The following is a 25,274-nucleotide window of genomic DNA, read 5'->3' as shown; positions in this document are numbered from 1 at the left end:
CTCAGTCCAAAGGTGATAAATGGCTTTCTACGCTCAATATGCTAGAAAGAATCTCAGAGCAGCATGAGGCCATACGCCGAGTGCTAATTGAATTTAACGTTGACTTATTGTTAAGTGAGCATGAAAATAAAAATGTAACAAAGACTATAATATCTCTCAAAGCGTTCCAGGATGTCATATCACCAGCAACACGATACCACTCACTGTCCAACATTATACCACAGGTGGAAGTCATAAGGAAAAAGCTAAAAAAGTTGCAGAGCGGAAATGAGTTTGCTAAGGAATTAGCACACCGTTTAAATCATCACTTCAGTAGAGCCAAAGAAAATGACTGGTTGACATTGAGCACCTCCCTTGACCTGAGATACCGAGACGTCGCTCTCTCTGAGAAGACGACTTCCACCCGCATTAAGAAAACGATCATTGCTGAAATGAAACACCTGGATGAAGAGAATCAAGGGAGAAGCTTTAGACAGCCAGACAATTTTGATACGGTTCTGAGGAGATACTTGGAAAAGGAAATGTTGCAGAGCGATTGGGATCCTCTTGCATTCTGGAACTTCCCAAAAGATGAAGACTGGTACCTGAGTGAAGTTGCACGCAAATACCTGGCTGTTGTGTCTACCGCGGTACCAGCTGACGTTGCCTATGACATGGAGAAAGCCGGACTCGTGGCCAGTCGAAGAAGTAGCTTGGATCCAGAACATCTAAATATGATGCTGTTTCTAAATGGCAACTGTTTCCTCTCTTAACTTATTAATGATCATAGCCTGTTTGCTGTGAAAGATGAATATTCACAAAACATGATATATTAGCTATTATTGTCCATCAACTAATAAACATTTTAAGGGTATTAAAGTATTTTTTTCATATTTAGGGAGTATTTACTTTGTCGATTCAATAGTCAATTAATCAGTGAAAATATGTAGAGTGCATATATTATTCATGAAATGACTTTGTCTGGTCTGCACTTTCAGATATTACACAATTTCTTGACAAACCTGTAAATAAACTGCACTGAAAAACCTTGCTTTTTTTTAAATTGCAGAATAAGATATAAGATCAAATACAAGCTGTACTTGTAGAATGAGGATTGACCACAAGATGGCAGTAAGAACACATTTATGCTATAGCCCTAGAATGAAGCATATAAAACAGAATATAATAAATATAAATATACATTTATTTATTTATTGTTACATCAATCAATCCATGCATTTAAAGTTACCTCATGGTGTTCTTACCTTATTGTTCATGTTCACCTTCCACTCCCCCAATGTATTTCCTACGAAAATCCTAAAAACATTTCAATCTGAAAGCAAATTAAATGATCCATGCAGTCTTGGTAGAGCTGTTCTGTTCATGATTCTTGTAGAGGTCCTCACAGTTACTAAGCCCAAGTATCTCCATTTTAATCAAATTATTTTTAGGTCTTGCACCTATTAAGAACAACTTACATTTTGAAATCTAATATTTGAGGGAATTTAATCAGTTAGATCTGTTGTATTAGCATAAAAAGTGCACAGTGCAAAGTCAAATTTCCCTGAGTCAACACTCTGGAATAGCTGTGATACAGTAGTTTTTTAGCCTGAGGATGGTTATTACGCATGTAAATCTACAATACTGGAGAACTACGACATGAACAAACTTGCTCAGGTATTTTGTTTTACTCTTAAATGATGATTCGCATTGACAGTCGTGAACATCAGAACAAATTACGGCCCTCTGGTGAAGTTTATCAGCTTTTTCTTTTATTGAAAAATATAACTGTTATTTTGCATGGGAAAGTGAGGCAGGTCATTATATATATTATTTCAGTACAGAATGATACAGACATTAAGTGAAAAAAGATAAACAGCAAATACCTGGAAATTAAAGAGATTGTTTTATACTATACTTTAGTGTTTTGTCACCATTTTCTGTAGCAACTGTAGGAAGATGTGGTGTTCTAAATTATTACAAACCTGTGTGCATATAGTAATCAAGCAAAGAAACTATAGAAACCTTTATGCCATTGTATGTGGATGGTAGAGTTGTCTCAGTAAGCGTAGATCCAAGTAAAAGCATTAATGGCCTGAAAGAAAACTACTCAAAAACTGTAGAGGGAGCTCTGCTGCTCTCAAAACCTGTTACAGTCCAGCGTTCCAGCTCACTTTCAGTCTAACAATCCAGTTCCGGACATCTGGTCTTCTTCAAAAGCTTTGCGTGCAGTGTGATATCTCCACGACCACTTCCTTAACCCATAAAATGAACAAAAATTGGGCAACAAAAGAGAGGAAAAGACATTGGCACATTTGATTATCTTCCATTTGTGCTTGCAGACAAAACGGCTCAATGCAGCATTTCAACCAGATGTAAGGCAACACAAGCCCCTCGTACCCCATTAATAAAGCCCTTTTCAAAACCATCCTATTCCCACCTTGAAAAACACCCTAAGAAACATGGAGTCAGCATTACAAACATCTTTCTAGAGCTCTTATAAATCGTACCTCACTTGTTCCTCTGTACAGACATGCTGATTTCACAAACCGACAAAAACACTGACAGGCGAGCAAGGAAATAATGCAGCTGTAGTCTTGAAGTGTTAAAGCTGATACAAAACCTAACTGAGCTCAGAAAGTGAAGGTAAAAGGCCACAGAGAGATCTGTACAAACAATTCTGTACCACAGAAACTAACTGAAAATAACCAATTCTACAAATGGTGCTTCTATAATGTCAGATTACAGGGCCAACACTGTTGACTAAACAATAGCAAATCAATCAAAACACTCAAATATACAGTAAATGAATAACTGAACATGATGTACATATATCAAGAATGGAACGCTTTTAAATTATCTCCCCAAAACATAACTTTGTGTCATAGGGGGAAAAATTTTATTTTCCCAAATTGCACAATGAACAGTTAATACTTGCTTGGCTACCAGGACATTAATGGATAGTAATTATTTTGTGTTTTCAATGGAAAACCAGAGACTGTAATAGTGTTAAGTATCTTGCCAGTATTTGGGCAAATTTGCTAACTGTTAGCATAATTTGTGAAAGTCTCATAATAGAGACCTACATGTGAAGTGTGTAATTTGTGTGGCACTAAACAGAATTTCAAAAATAACGTTTCAAACATTACCAGATCTTCCACTGGTCAAACAAATGCGTAGCACCGCCTTCAAACTCTCACGATTGGATGTTATGGAATTGCAAACTATGTAAAGATCCCAACTGGGGGTGGGGGCTGAATTGTTTAACTTTTTTTTTTTTGTTCCATTTTAGTGCTGCTGATGGTGCAGAAATGACACTTCACTTTTAAGAACAATTAGGGAAAGCTTTACATACAATTACATGGAGGATTGAGTTTGCTAATTTTGTAGATGTTAAAGAATTTTAATAAAGTACATTTTTGTCTACATTTAACTGATGCAAAGGGTATGGCACTAACTCACAGAGTGGCTATACAAGTTACAATCTCATCATGGGGTGTTGTTCTCTCTTCAAACCTAAATACAGAAACATAAAGAACTATAATAGTCATTCAGAAATGAAAACTCTCCAGAGCCACTTCTGCTGATGAGCACAGTCTGAAGTTCGAGGCACTACACTAGACCCTGAATAAGAGAGCTACGCTCTTCATCTCTGAGCCTATACAATGATAATCAAATAACACTTCTCCACCCTCTTGACATCAATCCTCATTCACACACACACACAAAATTGAAGTCATAATTGGTTCCACTTGGACTGATTCTACTGCCTACAAGTAATCCGACGTCACCACTGCTTTCGGTTTCTGCATCCCATCAATTTGAATTCCCCATGATTGAAAATTTCATGTGACCTGACAGGAAATCCTCTTAAACACACATGGACCATATGACAAAGTCCAGATCAACTACATAAACCAATTCCCGATGGGAAAAAGGTAACATATGCCATATAATAAAGCATTCTGTTGAACCTCCAAACACGTATATGGTACTCCAATCACCATTTACATCATTAAGATTTTGTATACAAGGCAAAATTTAGGATATAACTTATAGACGGAATCAAAGGCTGTAAAACATAGGAAACTTAAGACTGTTGGCGTTAGCATTTTTCAGAGTTTAAAGGCATAAGAGTACTGCTTTGCTCATGGGAGAATGTAAGGCTTGGTTCCACACAAACCTCCTGTATCAGCATTCCAAGTGGTCAACACTAGAATTCATTAATGATACTCACGAGACTGTAATTACCATTTGAAATGGAATTCTCTCACTTCGGCATATGCAAACATGCAAGCACATTCCTCTCATAGAAGTGGTGGCTCTGGTGAAAGTCACTAGTAACAGAGGGTTTGTATACCTGAACTAGAAAAAGTAGTGAAAAAGCATTATCAAGGGCTAAAACGTACGTTTTCCCTTTCATCTCCATTATAAAAATCAGTCCTCCAAGTCAGTGTGCGAGCTTTACATCTACCAGTCGACCACAACCCACCTCCACCACTTCTTTTAGTCTTTGCAAAGACTGTCCTGGCACCTTATGGTTCACTTTACACCCTAATCTCCTCATCATCCTCATCATCATCCATGTAGGAGAAGTCCCTATCGTCTTGAACTCGTGGTGAGCTGTACTTGATGTTGTTCATGTTCCCCTCATACATCTGATTGTGGGATTTTTCATCCATCACGGTGGACCCTGAGCTGGAGAGGGAACAGCTGTCCAGGTGTTGATGGTTCCTGGTTTGGAGCTCTGGGGTGTAAGGGTTGGTGCCTGGCCTTTGGCGTGGGGGCCGGATCGGAGGAAGAGGGTCCTCTTCTTCCACCTCGTTGGGAGGGCTCTGGGGTGGCGAGCTACGTCCCTCACTACTCTTCCCTTCTTCGAATCCCAGATCGTCATCGTCGAAGCCCTTCTTGTCCATCACGCTCAGAATGTCGCCCAGCATGGAGGGACCCAGATCGATGTGGAAGGACATGATGGACTCGGCATGTTTCATGCCTCCGGTGTAAGGAACTGATGGACGCAAGTCAGTAAGCTCGCCGAAACTCCTCTCGTCCAGCTCCAAGTCTGATACAGCGGGCGCCGTGGCTCCATTAATTGGCTTTACTTCGTCTTCTGGAAGTTTCTTTAAAGGACTTGAGGACACGCTCTTGGGAAGGTGGATTCCAGTACCTCGTCCTGCGTCATCGTCATTCAAATATGGCAGCGAGATTGCATTTTTTACATAACTTGGCGAACCACCAGGGGGCGCTAGTTTGGATTTGTCAGGCTTGTCGCGATTGGCCGATTGGGATCGCTTGCTGCTTCGGAACGTACGGGAAAGGAGGCTCTGTTTAGGTGAGCTCTGCTGTACCTCCGGCTCCTTTGGTGGCTCCCCTGAGCGACTGCTAAGAAAGGAGGTGTCCCCAAACGCGTCGCCTCCTCGACCCACGTGCATAGTGTGACGGAAGTCTCCCAGAGGTGCGCTGATCATCTCCGCAGTCAGGTCAGCACGAGAACGTCGCTTTGACTGGGAGGACGAGGACACAAGCTGCTTCAAAATTGGCATGATGACTTCTCAAAATGTGGTCCACAGAAAAATAAAATCACCAAAGTCTTTCTTTGCCAAGAGATTAGTCGCTCTTTCCTATGACGGTGTAGATCCAGGACAGTGGTCAGGATGAAAATTCTTCCAAGTATCCAGGACACATGGCCATTTTTATCCTTAAAGTATAGTGTCCAGCTTTCAACATCTACAAATTGACCTACAACAGAAGAGAAAAGACATCATAAATGTCATTTTATTTTAGAAGGCTGACATTTTATAACTAAATTGGAGACAGATTCTCTTTTAATTTTAGAACTTGAACCGTCAGCTGGTGGAAATTATTGGAATTATACATGATAATTGGAATTTTGGACCATGCTAATGATATAACCTATTAAACGTATGTCCCATTTTGTTTTAAAGGATTAATTGTATTGGAAACTTGGCTTTGAAAAAGAAATAGGGGGAACAAATTCATGAAGCATTTCACCACTAAAGCCGCTTGAAGTATTATGTAAGGCAAGAAAGCAAAGATGTAAGAGGTCGGAAAAGAAATTCCTATTCTATCCATGAGCCTTTTTATTGTTCTTGGAGGAAGTGTGGTCATGAAAGGGCGACACGTTGCACGTGTTGATTTACAGAGCTCCCGTTACTGAAGGATTTACTTTAGCATAGTGGCCAGCACATAGACGAAAGCTTTGAACACTTCCAGCTCGGTTTGCTATGAACTTATGAACCATCCGTTTACTCAATAGATGAATCTGGAATTAAACCACATAAACTGCATGCGAAATTCAAGGCCCTAATGAATTTTGACTTGTATTAACATGTTAGCATTAGTACTGGCATAGGACATCAGTGCTCTTAAAGCACACATCTTGTGAGTAAATAAATGTTATATTTGGACAGTAACTGCAATTATAATTCAGTAAAAAATGTTATTTGTTAATGAGAGTTCTACTAAACATGAAGTTCAAATGAAAGTGGCAATTTTGTACAAATGAAAACGAAAGGTTGCAACGCAGAGATCGGGTAGTAATGTGGTCCAAGGCATAAATCCAAGTTGCAAATCCCCTTTCTTTCCAAATCCACATTCACTTTGTGATTACATAACCATGAGCTCAGAGGATCCTGGGAGCCCAGAGCTGTAAAGGGTTGCATTTCTTCCTAAATTCAACTCCATCCATTGCAGAATTCTTTGTAGTATGTGTCAGGCTCTTATATCATGAGGAAATCTAAACCTTTACTCTTTGTTGTACTCCACTGCAGCTGCCTGAGATTTTCCTTCCAGGCCTAGTGCTGACAAGGTAGTTTTTCCTTTTCCCCAGACACCTTGCTTGCATTTTTCACCCTTCTTTTTTAACACTCCTTTTTCATATGTATCTAGGTATGAGAATAAGGATTTTAAAGATTCTGTTTCCACTTAATTTGGATCACATTTTTACTGCATTTATTGCCTTTAGGAGGCCGGTGTCAAATGATGAGAACATTTCAATTTGTTAACAGTACTTGCAATCAACAATTTCCCATAATTATTGATTTTCATTTATTGCATTTAGTGTTTGAAAGTTTCTTGATTTATTTGCACAGACAAAATTTATAGTAGTAAGAAAATAGCTAAACATGGTTTAAGGTGGTTGTGATGCATACTTCGCATTATTCCACTGATGGAATGGCATGATTTATGGGTTCCAAAAACTAAAAAAAAAAAAAAAAATTTGTAATAAGTAAAAATATATAAAGTAATAAATGTTATATATTACATTATAATTAAATATCATGTTCTAAATTAAATAATGTGAATAAAGCAAGTAAATTAGCAAATAAACGAATACAGAAATTAAGTAAATAAAATAAGCAAAGAAAGAAAACCATTCTGTTTAACTTTTAAATAAGAAAATATATTAAGTGGTTGTTGTTTTTGGTTGTTGTTGTTGTTGTTTGTGAGCCACATTTCTTTTCTTTTTTTTTTAAACAGGACTTTTGTTTTGAAGAACCAGTTCTTGTTTCTCAGCCCTGTTTGAAACCACTTTTTTCTTTCTATTTTTTTTTACCACTTCCCTTTGTCCTGTGAAACATATTGCATGTCTTGAAAGACTAATTATGGTGGTAACATCCTATTGTAATGCCACTGTAGAGGGAATGAAAAAAGGAAAGTGGAAAAAAAAAAAAAAAGCTGAATACGAGAGAACTCAAGTGCTCTTAGTCACTGGGTTCACTGAACTTTCTGATTCCCAACTGGGCGCTGTGATTTATGATTTAATAATCTGATTATCTGCTTCTTTACACAGGGGAGGCCTATTAGCTTGGAATGACCACCAACAGCAAACAAAAGACTTGAGACGCACCAATCACTCAAACAAGCCAAGATCAAAGACATTGAGTTGTACAATAAACAATCCCAAAAAAAAATAAAAATAAATAAGACTAGTCTGATTTCTCTGAAACTAAGATGGAAGCGTATCAACAAAGTGCTTGTTACCGTCTAGACGGTTGTTCGCAACTCTCCATGTTTTCAAACATGACTTCATAGCCACCCCCGGATTGTGTGCATGCCATCTGGATGAATGAGATCCAGGCAACAATATTCCAAAGACACGTCACCCCACCAAAACATTTGCATCTCTGACAACAAAAGCCCATTGAGCGACTGTAGCTGTGAGAGAACAGAAGAGGGTTTGATAAACGATAAGCTCTCCACTTGAGTCAAAGAACTGGGCGTCCCTGTGGAGGATTCCGCTCTGCCCGCTGGCAGGTTGACCTCATTGTTGAATCACAGCATATCGCCCCACTCTGAGGTCTCTAGATAGATATGTTGTGTGTGCGTTTGCATCCATGCACAGTAATGCAAGACAGCCTAGTTCCTGAATAAAGGATTTCCATTTAGCAGAACATAATGAACTAGAATGCAGTAATTTTAAAGACAAAACTAAAACTTTTCAAGGATGTCAACAGATTCAAATAATAGTAGAACGTTAATTCAAATTTGGCAACTTTTTAGCAAGGTACATTTTAAAATACAATATTTGCTTATAAAGAAAAATCCATTTTAGGTAGGTTTTTTTTTTTTTTTTTAATTTATGATTTTTGAGGTATGCTATTTTACTCCATTGTAGAACAAAATGTGAAAGTCTCTTCAAGTAATAATAGCGTCAGACATCATTTTACGCAAATTGAAAACCGCTAGGAAATTCCCAAAGGAACCCATGCAGAATTAGCTTTCTGGATTGGCCTGAAAATTGATGTCATAAATCACAAATGAACAGCTCTATTGCTCCAATGGTAGGAAAATCCCTTAATATGGACTCTATATATGGCTCAGGGGGCATGATTAATTGCAATATATTCTGGTTTGCTATAAAAATGTTATATGCAATCAATACAGTTTGTTCTATTAAAGTATTTTTAATTTGTAATCCAAAATCGGCATACAATGCAAATCCAAAAATATACAGGCTACCTAAATTTATATCATATTCATATTATTTGATTTTATGGGAATAGGAAGCTAAAATAACAAAAATACATTTTCTGAAATATTTTTGATATTTTTAAAATAAAAAAAGGAGTGATTAAAACAACAAAATCACATTTTTGTTAGTTTTGAATAATAATAATAATAGCCACTTTAATTCATTATTTCATATATAGGCCCTATTCACCTTGTGTTGTTAAACGTCATGCATTGAATAACCAATCTTCACAAAATGCCGAGAGACTTTGGTCCTGTTCGTGCCCGTTTCCAGTAATCACACAATCTAAACGCTTCATTAACAGCTCCACTCGGGGGATTTCAGAGCATGTCATTTGTGTTCAGCATCATTACACATCAGTATAAAATCCTAACAGCTCCTGAAAGACAACACACCAGCTAAAGAGCTCTCTCCCCCTCTGGACATGTGTGTACATATCAGAGCTCACTGGAGACCTACAACTTCACAGCTGCACGGACCCTCGTGATCAAACTCAGTGAGGGTCTAAGCACACATCTGCAGGGCCTCGTTTCACAGCCTCCAAACTGGGATACCAGGAGACCCGCTTCGGTCTCGTCAACATTCCTGAGCGTGAAGCACGCAAACGCTCTCACAAGAAAAAACATATTAGTCCGTCTCATCCGGCAGGAGGCTGTTATGGCAATGATGGTAGAAAAACAAGGGTTGGATTGTGGGTTAAAAATGGAGAAATATGTTGGCTTTCGAGTATGAATGTGGCCACCCACAGCCGTATTTATATGATGCACTTCTATGCACATTGAGAGATTAGGACCAAGGAAAATAAAGCAATCATGGTATAAATGATTCACATCTTCACCACAAACATAGTTTGCCTCACGCTGTTAACTCATGATGTCACAATCTCTTGCATAAGGTGTAATCTCATACAAAGCACATGGGAGGAAGTCATCAGACGAGACGCTCCACTGAATGAACCGCCAGCTGTCACTTAATGTTACTGTATTTTTATTTATAGACCCATTTTAATCTTTTAAGAGTAATCATTACTTATTAAACAGGGAACAACTGCGCTCTGGAAAACATTATAACCATATTCCATCAAAAGAGCAGCTCTCTGTTATTACTGTTTAAATGACTGACTATGACATTAAGAATGACTATGACATTACACATTATATAAGAATATAGTCACGCTTTAGACATAACATGCAGCTAGATGTCTGCAACCTTGTCAGTGATGACTATTCACATTAAAGCATGACCAGCTCAATTTGTTTTTTATAGTTTATTATTTTATCAATATTTAACAAGTTAACATTCACATCTGCTTTAGGCATGTGACCAATAAAGTTAAAAAAACACAACAACAACAATTAATAAAATATGCAGTTAAGTAAATATATAAAAGTGCATAAATGTCAAATAAAACATAAAAATAAGGAAATAAAAGTAAATGTTAAAGAAAATAGGTCATGCAAATGTAAGAATAAAATAAAGCAAACAAATTAATGCATAAATATATTCAGAAATATATTCAGAAAGAAAGAACTAAAGTAACATGCAGAAAAGGCCTGTGTTGTCCTGTGATTCACTGAGATCTGGGACAGCAGGACTGAGGCACAGGACAACATTTGATTAATGTCCGGACAACACATTAGATAATCTCTTTAAGGCTTAACAACACCCCTGTATTAGTCTCGGCTCTAGAAGAGGTTGCTAGTGCCAACTGTAAAACACTCATGTTCTGTCTGGCACAATACGTCCCTTACTGAACACTTAACACCATTTAAACCAGCTATAAAAAAATGTTGTTAAGCATTTTGATTTTTAACTTAAGTGGGGGTAGACTCATCCTCATGATCCACTGCAGGAGATCCACAGCACAGTGTGATATTCCTCATTCATTCATTCTGAGTGCTGCTGTTATCTGCCATAAAATAATTAAATTGTGATAGATTTTCTCAGTATGCAGATGTAAAATATCTAAATGTTTTTAATTTCATGCCGCTTGGTGGTTGGTTAGTGTCCTATTGCATACGGTCCTTTTCACATGTCCTATATTTGTTGTGTACATAAATACCTTGTTCTTTACACCTCAAGCATGCATATAAATGCATTACATCAACTCTAGATTCCCATATCTGTTTTTCTACTTCAGAGTACAAAACAGCTGAATCATATCAAGCTAAAAGCAAAATCTGGAAAACAAAATATTTGGGGGACGCTCTAAAAGGGGGAAAAAAAACGAACCATAAAGAAAACATACCATAGTTCCATTATATCATAATGGAGCAGTGTCCAAAAAACATAAGAGTACTATGTGTACTATATGTGTGTGTGTGTGTGCGCGCGTGTTTTTGTGACAAATGAGGACATAAATGTGTATAATGACAAGGTTATGACATACTGTAGGTATTACAAGGAGAAGGTGACTTTTACCCCATGCCCCCACTTTTCAAAACGCTTATAAAATCACACAGAATGGAGTGAATTGGAAATCTGAAATAGCACAAAGTTTCCTGTAAGGGGTAGGGTTAGGTGTAGGGTTGGTGTAGGGCAATAGCACATACAGTTTGTACAGTATAAAAACCATTACGCCTACTTTTCACAAAAACAAACGTGTGTGTGTGAGTGTGTGTGTGATTTTTCAATGAACCCATAAACTTATTCAATCTATTAAACTCCTGGGGCTTTAACAGACATGACAATACTAAATATCACCCTTCATGTAGAAAATATAGTAATACTCAAAATAGCGAGGTAACACGTTCACAGGAAATTTTCATTGAAACCAGGAACTTCTTGTAAGCATAAAAGAGCCGTACAGTTTTCAGATGTTATTACTGACTACAGTTACAACCTGTTTTTCCTGTTAACCCCTCCGCAGGCCTGAGGCCTCATATAGAGACAGATATAAAGTTGTAAACAAACAGATGGAAATGCACCATGATACGGAGAAGACATGAAGTCACCCACCAAATCAACCAATAAAGTCTCCTTGAGCACCCATAAAAATTCTAGAAAAACATGATAAATGTTTGTGTATATCCCTTTGCGCCAACATGAGAAACACTTGAGCACCAGTGTTGATAGTGATATAAACACAGTAAGCAAGTGAGCACAGGCTAAAGACACTAACGCTAATGCTAACGTAAAATTGACATTTTGAACACTGCTCTGGTTGCTCTGTGCCACACAATCACGATGAAGGTCAACTGGAGCTTTTGAGTATCAAAAAAGACAAAGCAGCATAAAACTGTCCTAATTGTAAAACTATTCCAAGTTTTGTTTACAAATCAGAGAAGAAAAGGGTGGATCTCAGGATCAGATTTTAGTCTGTTCTTCACACAAAGCTATTGTATGGCTTCAAAAGACAGTTGGAACATATCAATATACCGCTTACATCTCATAGTACTTTTTTAAAAAAAAGTTTTTGTTTTTAAGTTTTAAAGCACCAGTCCTTATTCACTTACATTATACTGAATGGAATGAGCAGGATATTATTCAACATGATCTCACATAATTCCGTGTAATGACCACGGACTTAATTAACCCCGAATCTGTGGTGGCATCACAGAATCACCGAAAATTCCGTGACGGGCTCACAGAAGTGATACCAATGTAAGTCAGTGACAGGCATCAGCCGTGGTCCACGCACGGATCCACTGGTTCAACACTTTAAATAGGAAACCCTTAGCATCAATATGCCGATGCGATACTGGGAAATTTATCGTCATCATTATTGTTCAGAACTGGGTAGGTTTAGGGTAGGGGTGGGGTCAGGTACTCCAGTGAAAGTATAAATTTATATACAAAATATAACTGCATCGGAGTCACTCTTTTTACGTGGTCCGATGCAGTGCTGGTGTTGAACCAGTGAATCCGTGCGTGGACCACGGCTGATGCCTGTCACTGACTTACATTGGTATCACTTCTGTGAGCCCATCACGGAATTTTCGGTGATTCTGTGATGCCACCACAGATTCGGGGTTAATTAAGTCCGTGGTCATTACACGGAATTCTGTGAGACCAGCTTGATATTATTTCAAATGTAAACTTTTGTGTTCAAACAGAAGAAGGAAAGGTTTGAAGAGCCATGGGAGTAATTAAATGATGACTGTGTTTTTATTTTTTGGTTAAATTATCACAGGCCCATTAACAGATTATAACTCCATCAACAAGCTGAAGGACAAACACAAACACACACACACACACACACACACACACACACACTGAGTTCAACCACAGTGCAGAGTAATACTATCAGCCTCCCAGTCTAGTATCTGAAGGTTTTCTCTTGGCAGGATATTATGCGTTAGCTTAGTCTGCATTCAGCAGCCAGCGGGGTAAACAGATATACTGTGTGTGTGTGTGTGTGTGTGTGTTTGCGCTTTAAGTTTCTCTGCCAAACATGCAGAAACTAACCACAAGGATTACACACTAGAAGGCAGAAAACATTAAAAACCGTGTTTAAACCAGCAAGGCCTCATATGCCACACACAAACACAACTTTACGTCTTTTGACTGTCCAGTCTGACTTAACGTTTAACAACATACCTCTAAAAGCTTTACCTTTTCTTCAAAGCAACCGTTACAGCTCACGTTTTACTTTGTCAGTCACTCTTCCTCAAGGTGAAGGTTGCAGCTCTGTAATCACGGTGTATATAGAGACAGAACGTGCCCCACTAATCAAGTAAATGATTAACTTTCCACATCCTTTCCACTCCACATTCCTGCCGTCTTCCACTGCCAAAGGCCCATGGGTTCAGATCCAACCAACAATCCTCTCACAGCTGTGCAATTCTACATACAAACAGAAAACTTCAAACCCAGGCTGAGGAGAGCGAATAAGAATGGATATTTGAAAATGCAAACGTCATAATCTGGTTTGAACTGCGAAGAAGAGGGACTGCTTGGAATTTAGGTCCATAATAACCCTTTCCAAATGGCATAGATGAGAATGAGAACGAGCGAGCCAGCAGTGCTGTCTGTCCTGGGTGTTGCCGGGAGTCTTGAGGCCCGTGTGTCTGGGACACAAGCATGAGAGTGTTGAAGAAAAGCAGAAACACATCGGGTGGTGCCATCTTGGCAGAGGTGCTACATGACGGCGCGCCAGCAGACTGGCCACAGTCCTCGTAGGGCATTTCCATCCAACTTCTCATTAGACAGAGAGAAAATCAGGCCAATGTTACGTGTCTCTGAACAGTTCTGATGGAGAGTGGGTAAGCCCTTAATCTAACAAACTGTACAGTGTTTGTGTCACATGACCACATTAAAAAGAGTCCATCATATAAGCATATTCTTTAATGTTTTTATATTAATATATATATATATATATATATATATATATATATATATATATATATATATATATATATATATATATATATATATATATGACACTGGACCACAAAACCAGTCATAAGGCTCAATTCTTTTGAAAATCAGGAATCTGAGGGTGCAAAAATCTAAGTATTGACAAAATCGCATTTAAAGTTACTCAAATTAAGTTCTTAGTAATGCATATTACCAATCAAAAATTAAGTTTTGATATATTTATGGTAGGAAATGTACAAAATATCTTCATGAAACATGATCTTTACTTAATATCCTAATGATTTTGGCATAAAAGAAAAATCAATCATTTTGACAATGTATTGCTGGCTATTGCTACAAATATACCTGTGCCACTTATGACTGGTTTTGTGGTCCAGGGTCACATATATAAAAACTCTTCAAGGATTAGGGTTCGGGACAGCCACCTCCCAACTGAAAGCACCCAATAAATTATGAGATATATAAATAAATATTAAACATCTACAATTTTATGCTTTTTAAATGTGGGACAGCAGTTTGCTGTTTTAATCATATAAATGATTAAACACAAAATTCATAGAAGTTATTAAGATTGATGTGGTTTGGAATTAATAAAATGTGCTTGGAAATAAAATATGGCCAGAATATCTATCTATCTATCTATCTATCTATATATCCATCCATCCATCCATCCATCCATCCATCCATCCATATATATATATATAACATGTTAAAAACAAAATGTGTGTATTAGGAATGGGACTGGGCATTGATTTTATGTTATAATTAATGTTCACAATTTTAATTGGAAAAAAAAATAAAATTCCTCAATGACTCAACTTACCCTTTAACATGACACCATTTATGTGGGAGTACAAGCTATGCCTCTATGTTACAGACACTTTCATTTCCATTTTGATTTGAAATATAATTAGGTTTATTTGGATACTTATGTAAAAAGTGGCACAGCTTACCCCACTCTCCCCATCTGTGGTCTATCGTGCTCCTCCACCATGCTCAGTTCTCCACACAGCTACAATTTATGAAGCACTTTGCTCAAGTCAAACAGATAAAGACGACATTTCTCGACTGACCTACTCAAAGAGCTTCAAATTGTGAAATGCAGACTTTGGACAACTTGTGGTCATTTATCTTTTCTGTCTGGGTTCAAAAGTTGAACCAGTTTAGACAAGACGAAGTACTGTTGAAATCTGAAAACACATTTTCACCAATCCTGCTGTTTCTGTAGGTCTCTCTACATGATATGTGTGCCAATAAATGTGTCTACAGCATGATTCATCGCCGAAGGAAGCTCAGGTTGTTTGTGTTATACATTACAGACAGTATACAGCCCATCTTTCAAAACAATTTCCTTCACAGGTACACAAGACACCAGTCCAGCAGCATTTTTTTAAGGCAGCACCCAAGAAAAGAAAAATCTATAATTTACAACTTTCTGTTTTGCTAATAGGAATTCCCCATCAGCATCAAAACAATACAAGAAGAGCTTGAGAAACCTAAAGTTGCACCATTTAGTGATTAATGACTGACATTTTTTACACCCTCTCAAAGACTGAACCAGATTTTACATTTACAGAGAAAAGACCAAATACTTGTCAGCTGAAACAATCCAGTCTGAATGACCTAAAAATACAATCTCAAAACCCACAACAAGACTTCCAACAATCCTTTGCACCTGAAAACACATAAACTTACTAGGAACATCATACATATACAACTTGCTGCCATGCGAGTTTTACACAAACACAAGCAATTATTATCATCCATCATTTTACTTTGGCGTATCTCGAAAGTCATGCTGAACTTGAATGAAAACTAATCTTTAATATTTTTATTAGAGAAATAGTTACATAAGTAGTTAATAGTTCAGACGTGCGGTTTCATTTACTACATAATTTTATAGCCTCTGCCCGCCTTAATATATGAGTACATGAACAGATGAAAATAATCTCTAGAACTGTCACTTCATCAAAGAGTCATTCATCAGCATTTCACCGTTTCTTTTGAGAAAAACTATAGCCATAGCATATACAAACAGAAATTTAAAGGTCTTCACAGCAACCCGTCAAATAAAAGTTTGGTTTAACTTGAAGAAACTGTGACAGAAATATATTACTTAATGTAATGATAGTACAACTAATAAAATTATTTATTTATTTATAAAAAACATAAATTGTTTACAAAAATTGAAATTAAATTAATTTAAATTCTTAACATTTAATGAAACCATTAAAATAGAATTCAGAAAATTAATAGAAAACAGAGTGTGGAAAAAAACCTGAATTTGAGAAAATAAATAAAACATTTCAGAGGGCCTTTTAATAAATTGTTATTTTGATATTGTACGTACCATGATTTCAATTAACTAGTCATGCTTTGTTTAATTCAATTTTAAATAACATTACACATTTTTAATAATTTTATAATCATTAAAACAGAGTCTAGAAAAATTTGAATGGAAAAAAAATGGAATTTGGAAAAGAAAAAGAAACAAAAAAATCGGATTTCATAGGGTCCTTATTTAATAAATGTCATGGCAATCGAAATATATAGTGTAGCCACATAAACACCTTAAACGATTAAGACCCATTTTACACGACATCACAACAAGTTGGAAGCAGTTAGAGCTTTTTATTAAATTCTTTCTAACTTATAATTAAAATATTGAAAAAGACATGAACAAGTTTTACTAGTCAGAAACTCATAATTACAGTAATTGTTACTTGACGTCGTCTACAAAGCACTTAGACAATCACAACTGTCCGGCAATGACGAAATACCAATTAACTTAAGGTAAAAAAACAACAGCCTTCTTATACATGACTTTTCATCAGCTAATAAACCCGTGTAAATCCTTTTAAGCAGTGAGTCAGCATGGTGACAGCAGTCTGTGTTTATGTACACATGCACTGCATGCATGACGTGGTTCAGGCACTGATTGCTAGCATACAGCTGTCAGTGTGGTTCAGCTCTAGCAGGTCTGAAAAGAGCAAGGTCTCACTTTACAATGTAAACCAGATGTTCCTGGTCACAAGAGAAGAGTCTCCAAAACAGTTCAGTGACTAAGAACTATTTCTCAAAGCAGAATCAATTGTAGAGTCACCATTACAAACATTTACCGTGGTTGCCAAGAAAACAATGATGATAGCAATGGTGTATAACACATATTAACGCAACATTTCAGTATTTTGGTGTTTATAATGATAGTACAGACAGTGCCTTTGGTAAATCTATTTTCAATAGCATAACCATGGTGTTATTTTCTGGACTAGCAATCGTGTTAAATGCTGCCTAAATCACTTAATCTGAAATCAACAACACTTAAAGACCAAGATTGATTCCCATGGTTTAAAATAGGAAGCACGACAGAACCGATCAATACAACACTCCACCTTCAACACACATACTGACCTACTGTCTGAGTTTACTGAAGCATATAAGTGATCCTCCATAGGACAAGGCCTCTGGAAACGCCCAACTGTCTGCTCTCAAAGACATTGAAACTGTGGAAGTCACAGCGATTACAATAGACTCAAATAAACAGGCCACAGAAATAGAGCTTAAGAAAGAAATTATTTGAAGTATGAGCCAATCCCTTTACACAAACAAAAGGAGGAGAAATATATCTATTATGGCCATAGCTACAAATAAATCTCAAAAGATATTACCATTGAAATTGTGATAGTTTGCTCATTTTGTGAAACCCTGTCACAAACAAACAAAACTAAACTTAAACCTTAACTTATACTTAAACCTTAACCTAAACCTAAACCTAAACCTCAACCTCAACCTTAACTTAAACCTTAACCTAACCTTAACTTAACCTTAAACGTCATCCATCCAGGGTGCTTTTCTCCGCAAAGCCTGGGGCAGGTTCCTTCTGATCCTGTGTAGGACAAGCAGTTTCAAAATAAAATAAAATAAAAAGTCACCACTATATTTCTATGGCAAGTTTGACTAGGTGGGTGGATCTTAGAGAAAGGTCAATTGTTGGTCTATTTTGAAAACACAACTGCTAAATTGCTAGTAATCTATGGAAATATAAACACTCTAAAGACCACACATGATTTTTCCACATATGTATTGGTTACGTGTCCATGAATTCGGGCCACATTTGTGGGTTACTTTGAGCATAATGACACTGAGTGACAGAGGGCATATGTTATGGATCTTTAAGGATATTGGATTACTCAAGTGAAGCCTGGAGCATCTGGAATGGGAATGGGCACTAATAAAGAAAATAATTCCTCCTTTTCTCTTTTCACCAGCCACATGCTTGAGGGAGACCACCTGTTAACTCTATTCAAGAGAAAGAAGGAAACTGATTGAAAGTGAGTGATGGAGAGAGAATAAGGGAATGTAAGCATAAGGGAATGTAAAGAATAAAAGAAGAGAGAGTGAGAAACATAAGGAATGGTTTTTTTCCTTTCTCACTGTGTGAAAAACAAGTACAACAAGCAAGTGTCCAAACAAAATGGCTTTGGAAATTACGGCGATTAATTTATCATCATTGGCTCTGGTATTATCTTAGTGGACAAACACAAGCATCACTATTGACGAACACTGATAAACTATCAGGATATACTGGAGGTTAATAAGGTGATAAACACACTAATGGTATCATTACCAGCTTAGATGCAAGACAAAAGATCAAAGGGCAACAAAATTACAAAGCAATCTGTGTGAAATGTGGCCGGACTAGTTGTTGGGCTGTGCCAATTATTAGAAATAATGTGCTTAGAGCTTTTGACTAAAAGAGAAACAGGAAACTCAAGTCGAGAGCTGCTTTGAGAGGGAGTGATGCTGATACGGTCACTCCAAAAATGTTCGGCTCAACCCTAAGAAAACCATTTGTCATCTTTAAGCTGCTACACGATTACAGTGACTTAAACAGGTTTTACATCTTTCAACACTATCTAATACACAGAACTCGTGATTTTGTCATCTCAAAAATGAGGGTGGCTGAAATAAGAAACCATGAATCTCGGTCTGAAATTCAATAGTCGTCATCTTGAAACCAAAGGTTACTTAAACACATGGGTTACTTCAGGCTGGAGTATGTGAAGAAACTAGTTCCTTATCAATGTTCATCAACACAAGGTCACTACATAGAAAATGAGTAGTCTGCCAATCATTTCACTATAATATCAACTGTTATTTTACATTACTGTTAATGCATATTGCTAAAGGTACCAGAATCTGACGTCAAGACTTTTGACTACCAGGATGAAGTCTGATCCACTGTACAACTTATTCTGTCCAAGAACAGGAAAAGACCATAATTTAAAGTGACCAACCACAGCTATACGAGCTGTTTAGATGCAGGTTTACCTGAAATAGTTGGAACCACAATGAAATTGACCTAAATGTAAGAAAATTGCTAGCCAATCAGATTGCAATAGCTTTTTTCCCTGCTATTTTTGTCGGTGAATGAGCTGTGGGTGGTCCGTAAGTGTGCCGCCTAAAGCTATAATGTCTACGTGATCTTGGTAAACTTTTAACCATTGGTCGAGATTATATTAAAAATGTTGAGATGCACTGTAAAAAATGGCTGTGATTTTAACGGTAAAAAAACTCTGAAAATGCTACAGTAAAAACCTGTTAAATGGTTAACGATGAGTGCCCCTAATATATACGATCAAAAACCGTAATTTCAGACAATTTTACAGTGAAATACCGTTTTTGGAAGTGAAACAGAATGTAAAATTTACAGGGAAAAAATGTAAATTGACGTTCCCAGAATTCCCTGCGTTGCATTTTCTTTGAAATAACCAGGTTTCTTCTTAGTTTTTTCTTATCAATTATGTTTATTAGGGTTGTATGTTACATCTAATGTTGTTAAATTAATGTTTATTGCATATTTCAGTTTAATGAGTCTCAGTTTAATGTTTGGGCTTTGGTTCATCATGTGACTTTCTCATCACCATCTGCATTTGGTGGTTAGTGTATTTCAAAAGGTACAAAACTGATTTCAGTACATTATATCAGTTAATGAAATCACGGTATTTAACTGTAAATTTAAGTTTAAAACCATAAAACTTAAAATGTTGCTACCATATTTTTTACGGTAGAATTCCAGCAACCACAGCTGCCGTTTTTTTACCGTAAATTTTACGGAATTTTTTTTACAGTGTGGGAAGTGAATCATTTATCATAGCTTCTTTAGACGTGAAAACACAGCAGCAGCACAGATTGATAGCAAGTGAGTTAATAAAGACTGCAAGCTACACTAGTTAACAGAAAGTTAAACAAGGTCGTATGACAGGATTCCTACGGACTCGGCGCTACAGGGTTTTGGTCTTCTTGGAATCAGGAGAACTGGCTCATTGCCCAGTGTCAGTGGGGGTCAGCCTGTAGGACGGCAGGAGGCTCTGTTTCAGAGGAATACGCTTCTCTGCCTCTAGGATGTCAGATTCCTGAGGCCTCAGCTGGGCTTGACGCAAAGAGCTTGGGTTGTCTTATTCAAGTTCACGCGGAGAGGAGACAGTTAAAAAATATTGTGGTTAAAATAGTTTTACTTTCCCTTGAGTTCTGATATGAATGCAATACAGTTTTCCCCAGTTCAAAGTCTTCTAAATAAAAGCTAACAATATTTCGCAGCCGTTTCCTGTCATTGTATAATAAATAGCATGCCGTGCTGCTCAAAAGCGATTTTGCATCACAATAATATTAAACATAATATAAAATTGTAGCCTAATAATAAAAAAAAAAACCCCACAATAATTAAAGAATAGAATAATAAAAGAAATGTATACTGTTTTAAAATTTAAAGAAAATAATACAAAAATAATAATTTTATTCAGCAAGAATGCATAAAATTACTACATAAATTACATTAAAGATATTTAGTTTTTATTTCAAGCCCTTTTGAACTTTCTATTCATAAATGAATCCTAAAAAAAATGTTATCATGGTTTACACAAAAATATTAAATAGCACCAGTGATTTCAACAATGATAATAAATGTTTCTTGAGCAGCAAAATCAGCGTATTTGAATTATTTCAGAAGGATCATATGACACCGAAGACTGGAGTAATGATGCTGAAAATCCAGTTTTGCATTACAGGAATTAATTATATTTTAAAATATATCAAAATAAAAAAGTTATTTTAAATTGAGGTACTAATTAGCCTATAGTTTTGACCTAACGTGGTTTAACACAAAACCGACAAACATCTATGACACAGACTGGATGGATGGGTGTTATCTAGAAAGGCCAGGAACACCCATGATAACTAACCACCATAACGAACAACTTACATGAACCTGTGGGTTAAATTTAGGAAGGTTAAGCTTTCAAAGCCCCCCTGGTTGAACTTTAGTCCCTTTGAACGCAGACATTCGACCTCCCATAGTGTGTGTCGACAGCTGGGCTGATTACATCACAGGAGTCTATCTGAGAGCACAACTGACTCATGCTGCTGACTCACAAGAAAGTCACCGTGACGTTCATACACCTAAGAATTGTTAACTAACACACACACACACACACACACACACACACACACACACACACACACACACACACACACACACACACACACACACACACACACACACACACACACACACACACACACACACACACACACACACACACACACACACACACACACACACACACACACACACAGTGCTGCATTACTACAAATCACACACTTACTCACTAGAGCTGTACACACACATAAGCATCAAGCAAGATGCCGCTGACGCATTTCAAATCAATGCGAAATAAAAAAAAACACACTTTTTTTCTGATTAGAATATAGGCTGCAACTCTAAGCAATGGCAAACAACTGTTTTTTTTTTTTTTTTTTTGATAATTTTGGAGTATAAGTCATAGTCACACTGGTCTCTATATGACACAGTGAGCTGCATGAAGAGTCCTGGAAATGTTTCTATTTGTTCAATGGAAAAAATAACAGCATACAAGTAGGGCTGCATTATTAACCGAAATATCTTTGGATAAAACCGTGTGATAAATGACTAAATGCAAATGTAAATAAAATAGAAAACATGCAATATGGCTTAGTGCAATTATGAAATCTCAAAGACTGCAATTTAATTAAATAAATTTATCCACTGTGTGTCTCAGAAGTGTGGCACAATGTTCATTTTTAAGATGATCCAGTGTTTTCAGTATCTAAGTATTGTAATTTTACAGTTGTACTGTAAAATAAATTGTATTTTTGTTGTTATTATTTACAACTATTTTTTTTAAGTAAAATACATCAATAGTAATAATTCTTATTTAATATTTTTATTTTGTAATAATCATAATAACAAAAATGAATACTACTACAACTACTATTGTTTTATAGCATACTGAAATATAACCATAATTTTTTTGGTCAAATTATGCAGCCCTACAACCAGGCACAGTAAACCTGGCAGATCTTTTTAAATAGTATTTTAAAACAACTGCAATTTTATCAGAAAAAAATAAAAATAAATAAATAAATAATCTCACGCATTAGACTTTTCCCCCCAAATCGTGCAGCTGTATATACACATTTGGAATGACGCGAGATGACTAAATAATGACAGACTTTTACATTTTGGGGTAAAGAAAGTGGCACTCTTTAAAAAAGTATGTGTGTAAAATGCAGATAAATGCATGGAATCTCATTTTAAAAGTGACAGAAAAGAGGGAATGGGGCTGCAAAGTGATGGGGCAGAGAATCAATGGCAGAGAGAAAATGAGGAAAGGAGAAAAAAAAAAAAAAAAAGTGGAAAAAGAACACACTGCATTTATCCATCTATCTAGCAGGTTGGCCTTAAAAACACACACACACACACTACGACCTTGGCCTACATCTCCCATGCTACAATTTAGACCAGAACTGTCTCTCTGCTGGCCTGCTCTCCTAACTGGAATATTAAAATGAGCTCAGGATATTAACCAGGCAGCTTTGACTCCAGGCATACAGCAAATTATTTGGACTATCCGGGCTGAAACTGGCCTTAAGAGTTCTGGCAGCAGGGTTGCTCAGAAACACTAATGCACCCTTTAACAAATATTGATACCAAGAATGACAAAAATGTCAAAAGGTTAAGGGTCAATGCTCTGGACCACACAACACTCAAGTTATCAATTTCATTAAAATCACTTATAGCAGTACTCATTTGCTCAGATGAACTGAGAGATTTAGATGAGCAATTAAAATGCCCTTTCTTCTTTGAGCAACAGATGGCATTCATACTTTTTTTTTTTTTTAAAGAGTCAACCCAGGATAATCAAAAGTTGATTGTGCTGTTGAGACAACCCATTAGGGTCAATCAATTTCACTCTGATAACCTTTTACAATACCAGAGTGCTTGCCAATTTTGTGCAAACAACAGTTTGGGCCGTTAGACTAACGAACTGTGAAAATGCAGCTGTCTGACCAATATGTATTATGCAAGAGATGTGACCAATAGGTTCAGGACAATGTATATGGGAAATGCATCTGGAAATCCAAGAAAGAGGTTCTAGGAATACTTCACTTGGATTCCTGTTTCATTGCAACGTGGACTTTTAATTCCTCCAAGTAGTTACGTAACACTTCATTCTGTTTAAAGTGCAACAATTCTACAACTTTTTCTTCAATTCAGATGCAAGCAGCAAGCTAACAGCCTAACATCAGCTTCAAGCTCAAACCAGGCATTTAACACCACTATACTAATGACTCAAAATCACAAGCTCCTCGTTTTCCTTTTAGTTTGCCATCCCAACAAGCTGCATGTCAAAGACCCCCATTAGAGGTCACTTGTTAACTGCTAGCTCAACTTCACACTCTTATGCATTGGTAGCCTACAAAACTTCCAATCTGAAAGGTGAAACGCAGATAAGTTAGGTAAAATTCCTTTGGTTGTAAAATTGCACATATTAATAGTTTAATATGTGCAATGAAGATCGTTCCATATATTAAGTATAAAAAGCCATACTAAAAAATATCCGATACAAAGAGAATGCATTCTGCAAACATTTTAAATATCAAATAATATAAAATAAGCTGAAAAATAATTAAATACATTGTGTTATTATAAACGGCTATTATTGTGTTAATTTAATTTATTACAATTTAATATATTTTAATTAAATTTTTTGGGTTAAATTGACAACAATTTTATTTTTCCTAGAAATACAGTTCTAATATAATGTATACATGCAGTTAATTATTTAATGCATCGATTATAGGGTAAAATAAGCCTAAAATCAAGAAACACTATGGTAGACACATCACAAAGCAAACTACACAGTAGAGGAATGTCTGGGCATTGACACATTAAAATTGAAAAAATCTGGAGATGTGAAGTCAATTTGACATTCAAATGAATAAGATACCTGTCCGACTGGCCCTTGATTCATAAACACAACTGCAGGATAGAAGAAAGATCTGTATGAAAACTTATATCGGTGTAAGTCACTTGAAGAGCAAATGCTTCATTGTATCTCCAACACACCGTACTGTACTTTTATTTAAAGTTCTGATGGGACCTTTTGGAACATGTCGCACAAACAAAATAATTTATGTAAACAGTAAAGTCTTACCACTGTTTGCTCCGTAGGTTTGAATCCCAGGAGCCTCAATGCCAAGTTGAGCTTCTCATCCAACAACAATGGAACAAGTTCAATGGAATCACACTCCAAACAAAAGAGAAGTGAATAATAACAAAACACAAGCTCAGCCTGACAGATGTTTCCAATATCCTTCAAACTTTAGTCAGCTTTATCTTGCGACCACGCGTTTATGGATAATCAAAAGTGATTAAATAGGACAAATAGCGCAGAATCCTGACGAGCGCGTCTTCACGTATTGTCCGTTCGAAGCGCGATGGCGCACTAAAGCAGTTCAAGAGTCCTCTGACTGTGTGTGGCGACGCCCGCCCACAACCCCGCCCCCTTACATCAGCATAAGCGAGTGCGATCCGCCCCTTTCCAGTGTAAGCTAAGTCTCCCATTGCCTCTTAAAGGACCAGTTCTGTAGACCAACACAT

General features: G+C 36.8%; 1 protein-coding gene across 1 annotated transcript; it reads right to left on the bottom strand.

The window, feature by feature from the left end:
• Positions 1-1,729: 1,729 nt before the first annotated feature.
• Positions 1,730-25,105, bottom strand: cdc42ep4b (CDC42 effector protein (Rho GTPase binding) 4b). Its single transcript, XM_058793570.1, has 2 exons — positions 24,829-25,105; positions 1,730-5,718 (listed from the first exon to the last, which is right to left on the bottom strand). The coding sequence occupies exon 2, from the start codon at positions 5,520-5,522 to the stop codon at positions 4,527-4,529; it is 996 nt and encodes a 331-aa protein (XP_058649553.1). The 5' UTR covers positions 5,523-5,718; positions 24,829-25,105; the 3' UTR covers positions 1,730-4,526.
• Positions 25,106-25,274: the final 169 nt, after the last annotated feature.

This window comes from Onychostoma macrolepis, chromosome 12 (genome assembly GCF_012432095.1).
Source record: "Onychostoma macrolepis isolate SWU-2019 chromosome 12, ASM1243209v1, whole genome shotgun sequence".
Classification (NCBI taxonomy): Eukaryota; Metazoa; Chordata; class Actinopteri; order Cypriniformes; family Cyprinidae; genus Onychostoma; species Onychostoma macrolepis.
Note: the sequence above shows the minus strand (reverse complement) of the source record. Positions and strands in the feature narration are given on the sequence as shown.

Excerpts from the sequence above, each read along its gene's own strand:
- cdc42ep4b (XM_058793570.1), bottom strand. The coding sequence starts at position 5,522 with ATGCCAATTTTGAAGCAGCTTGTGTCCTCGTCCTCCCAGTCAAAGCGA.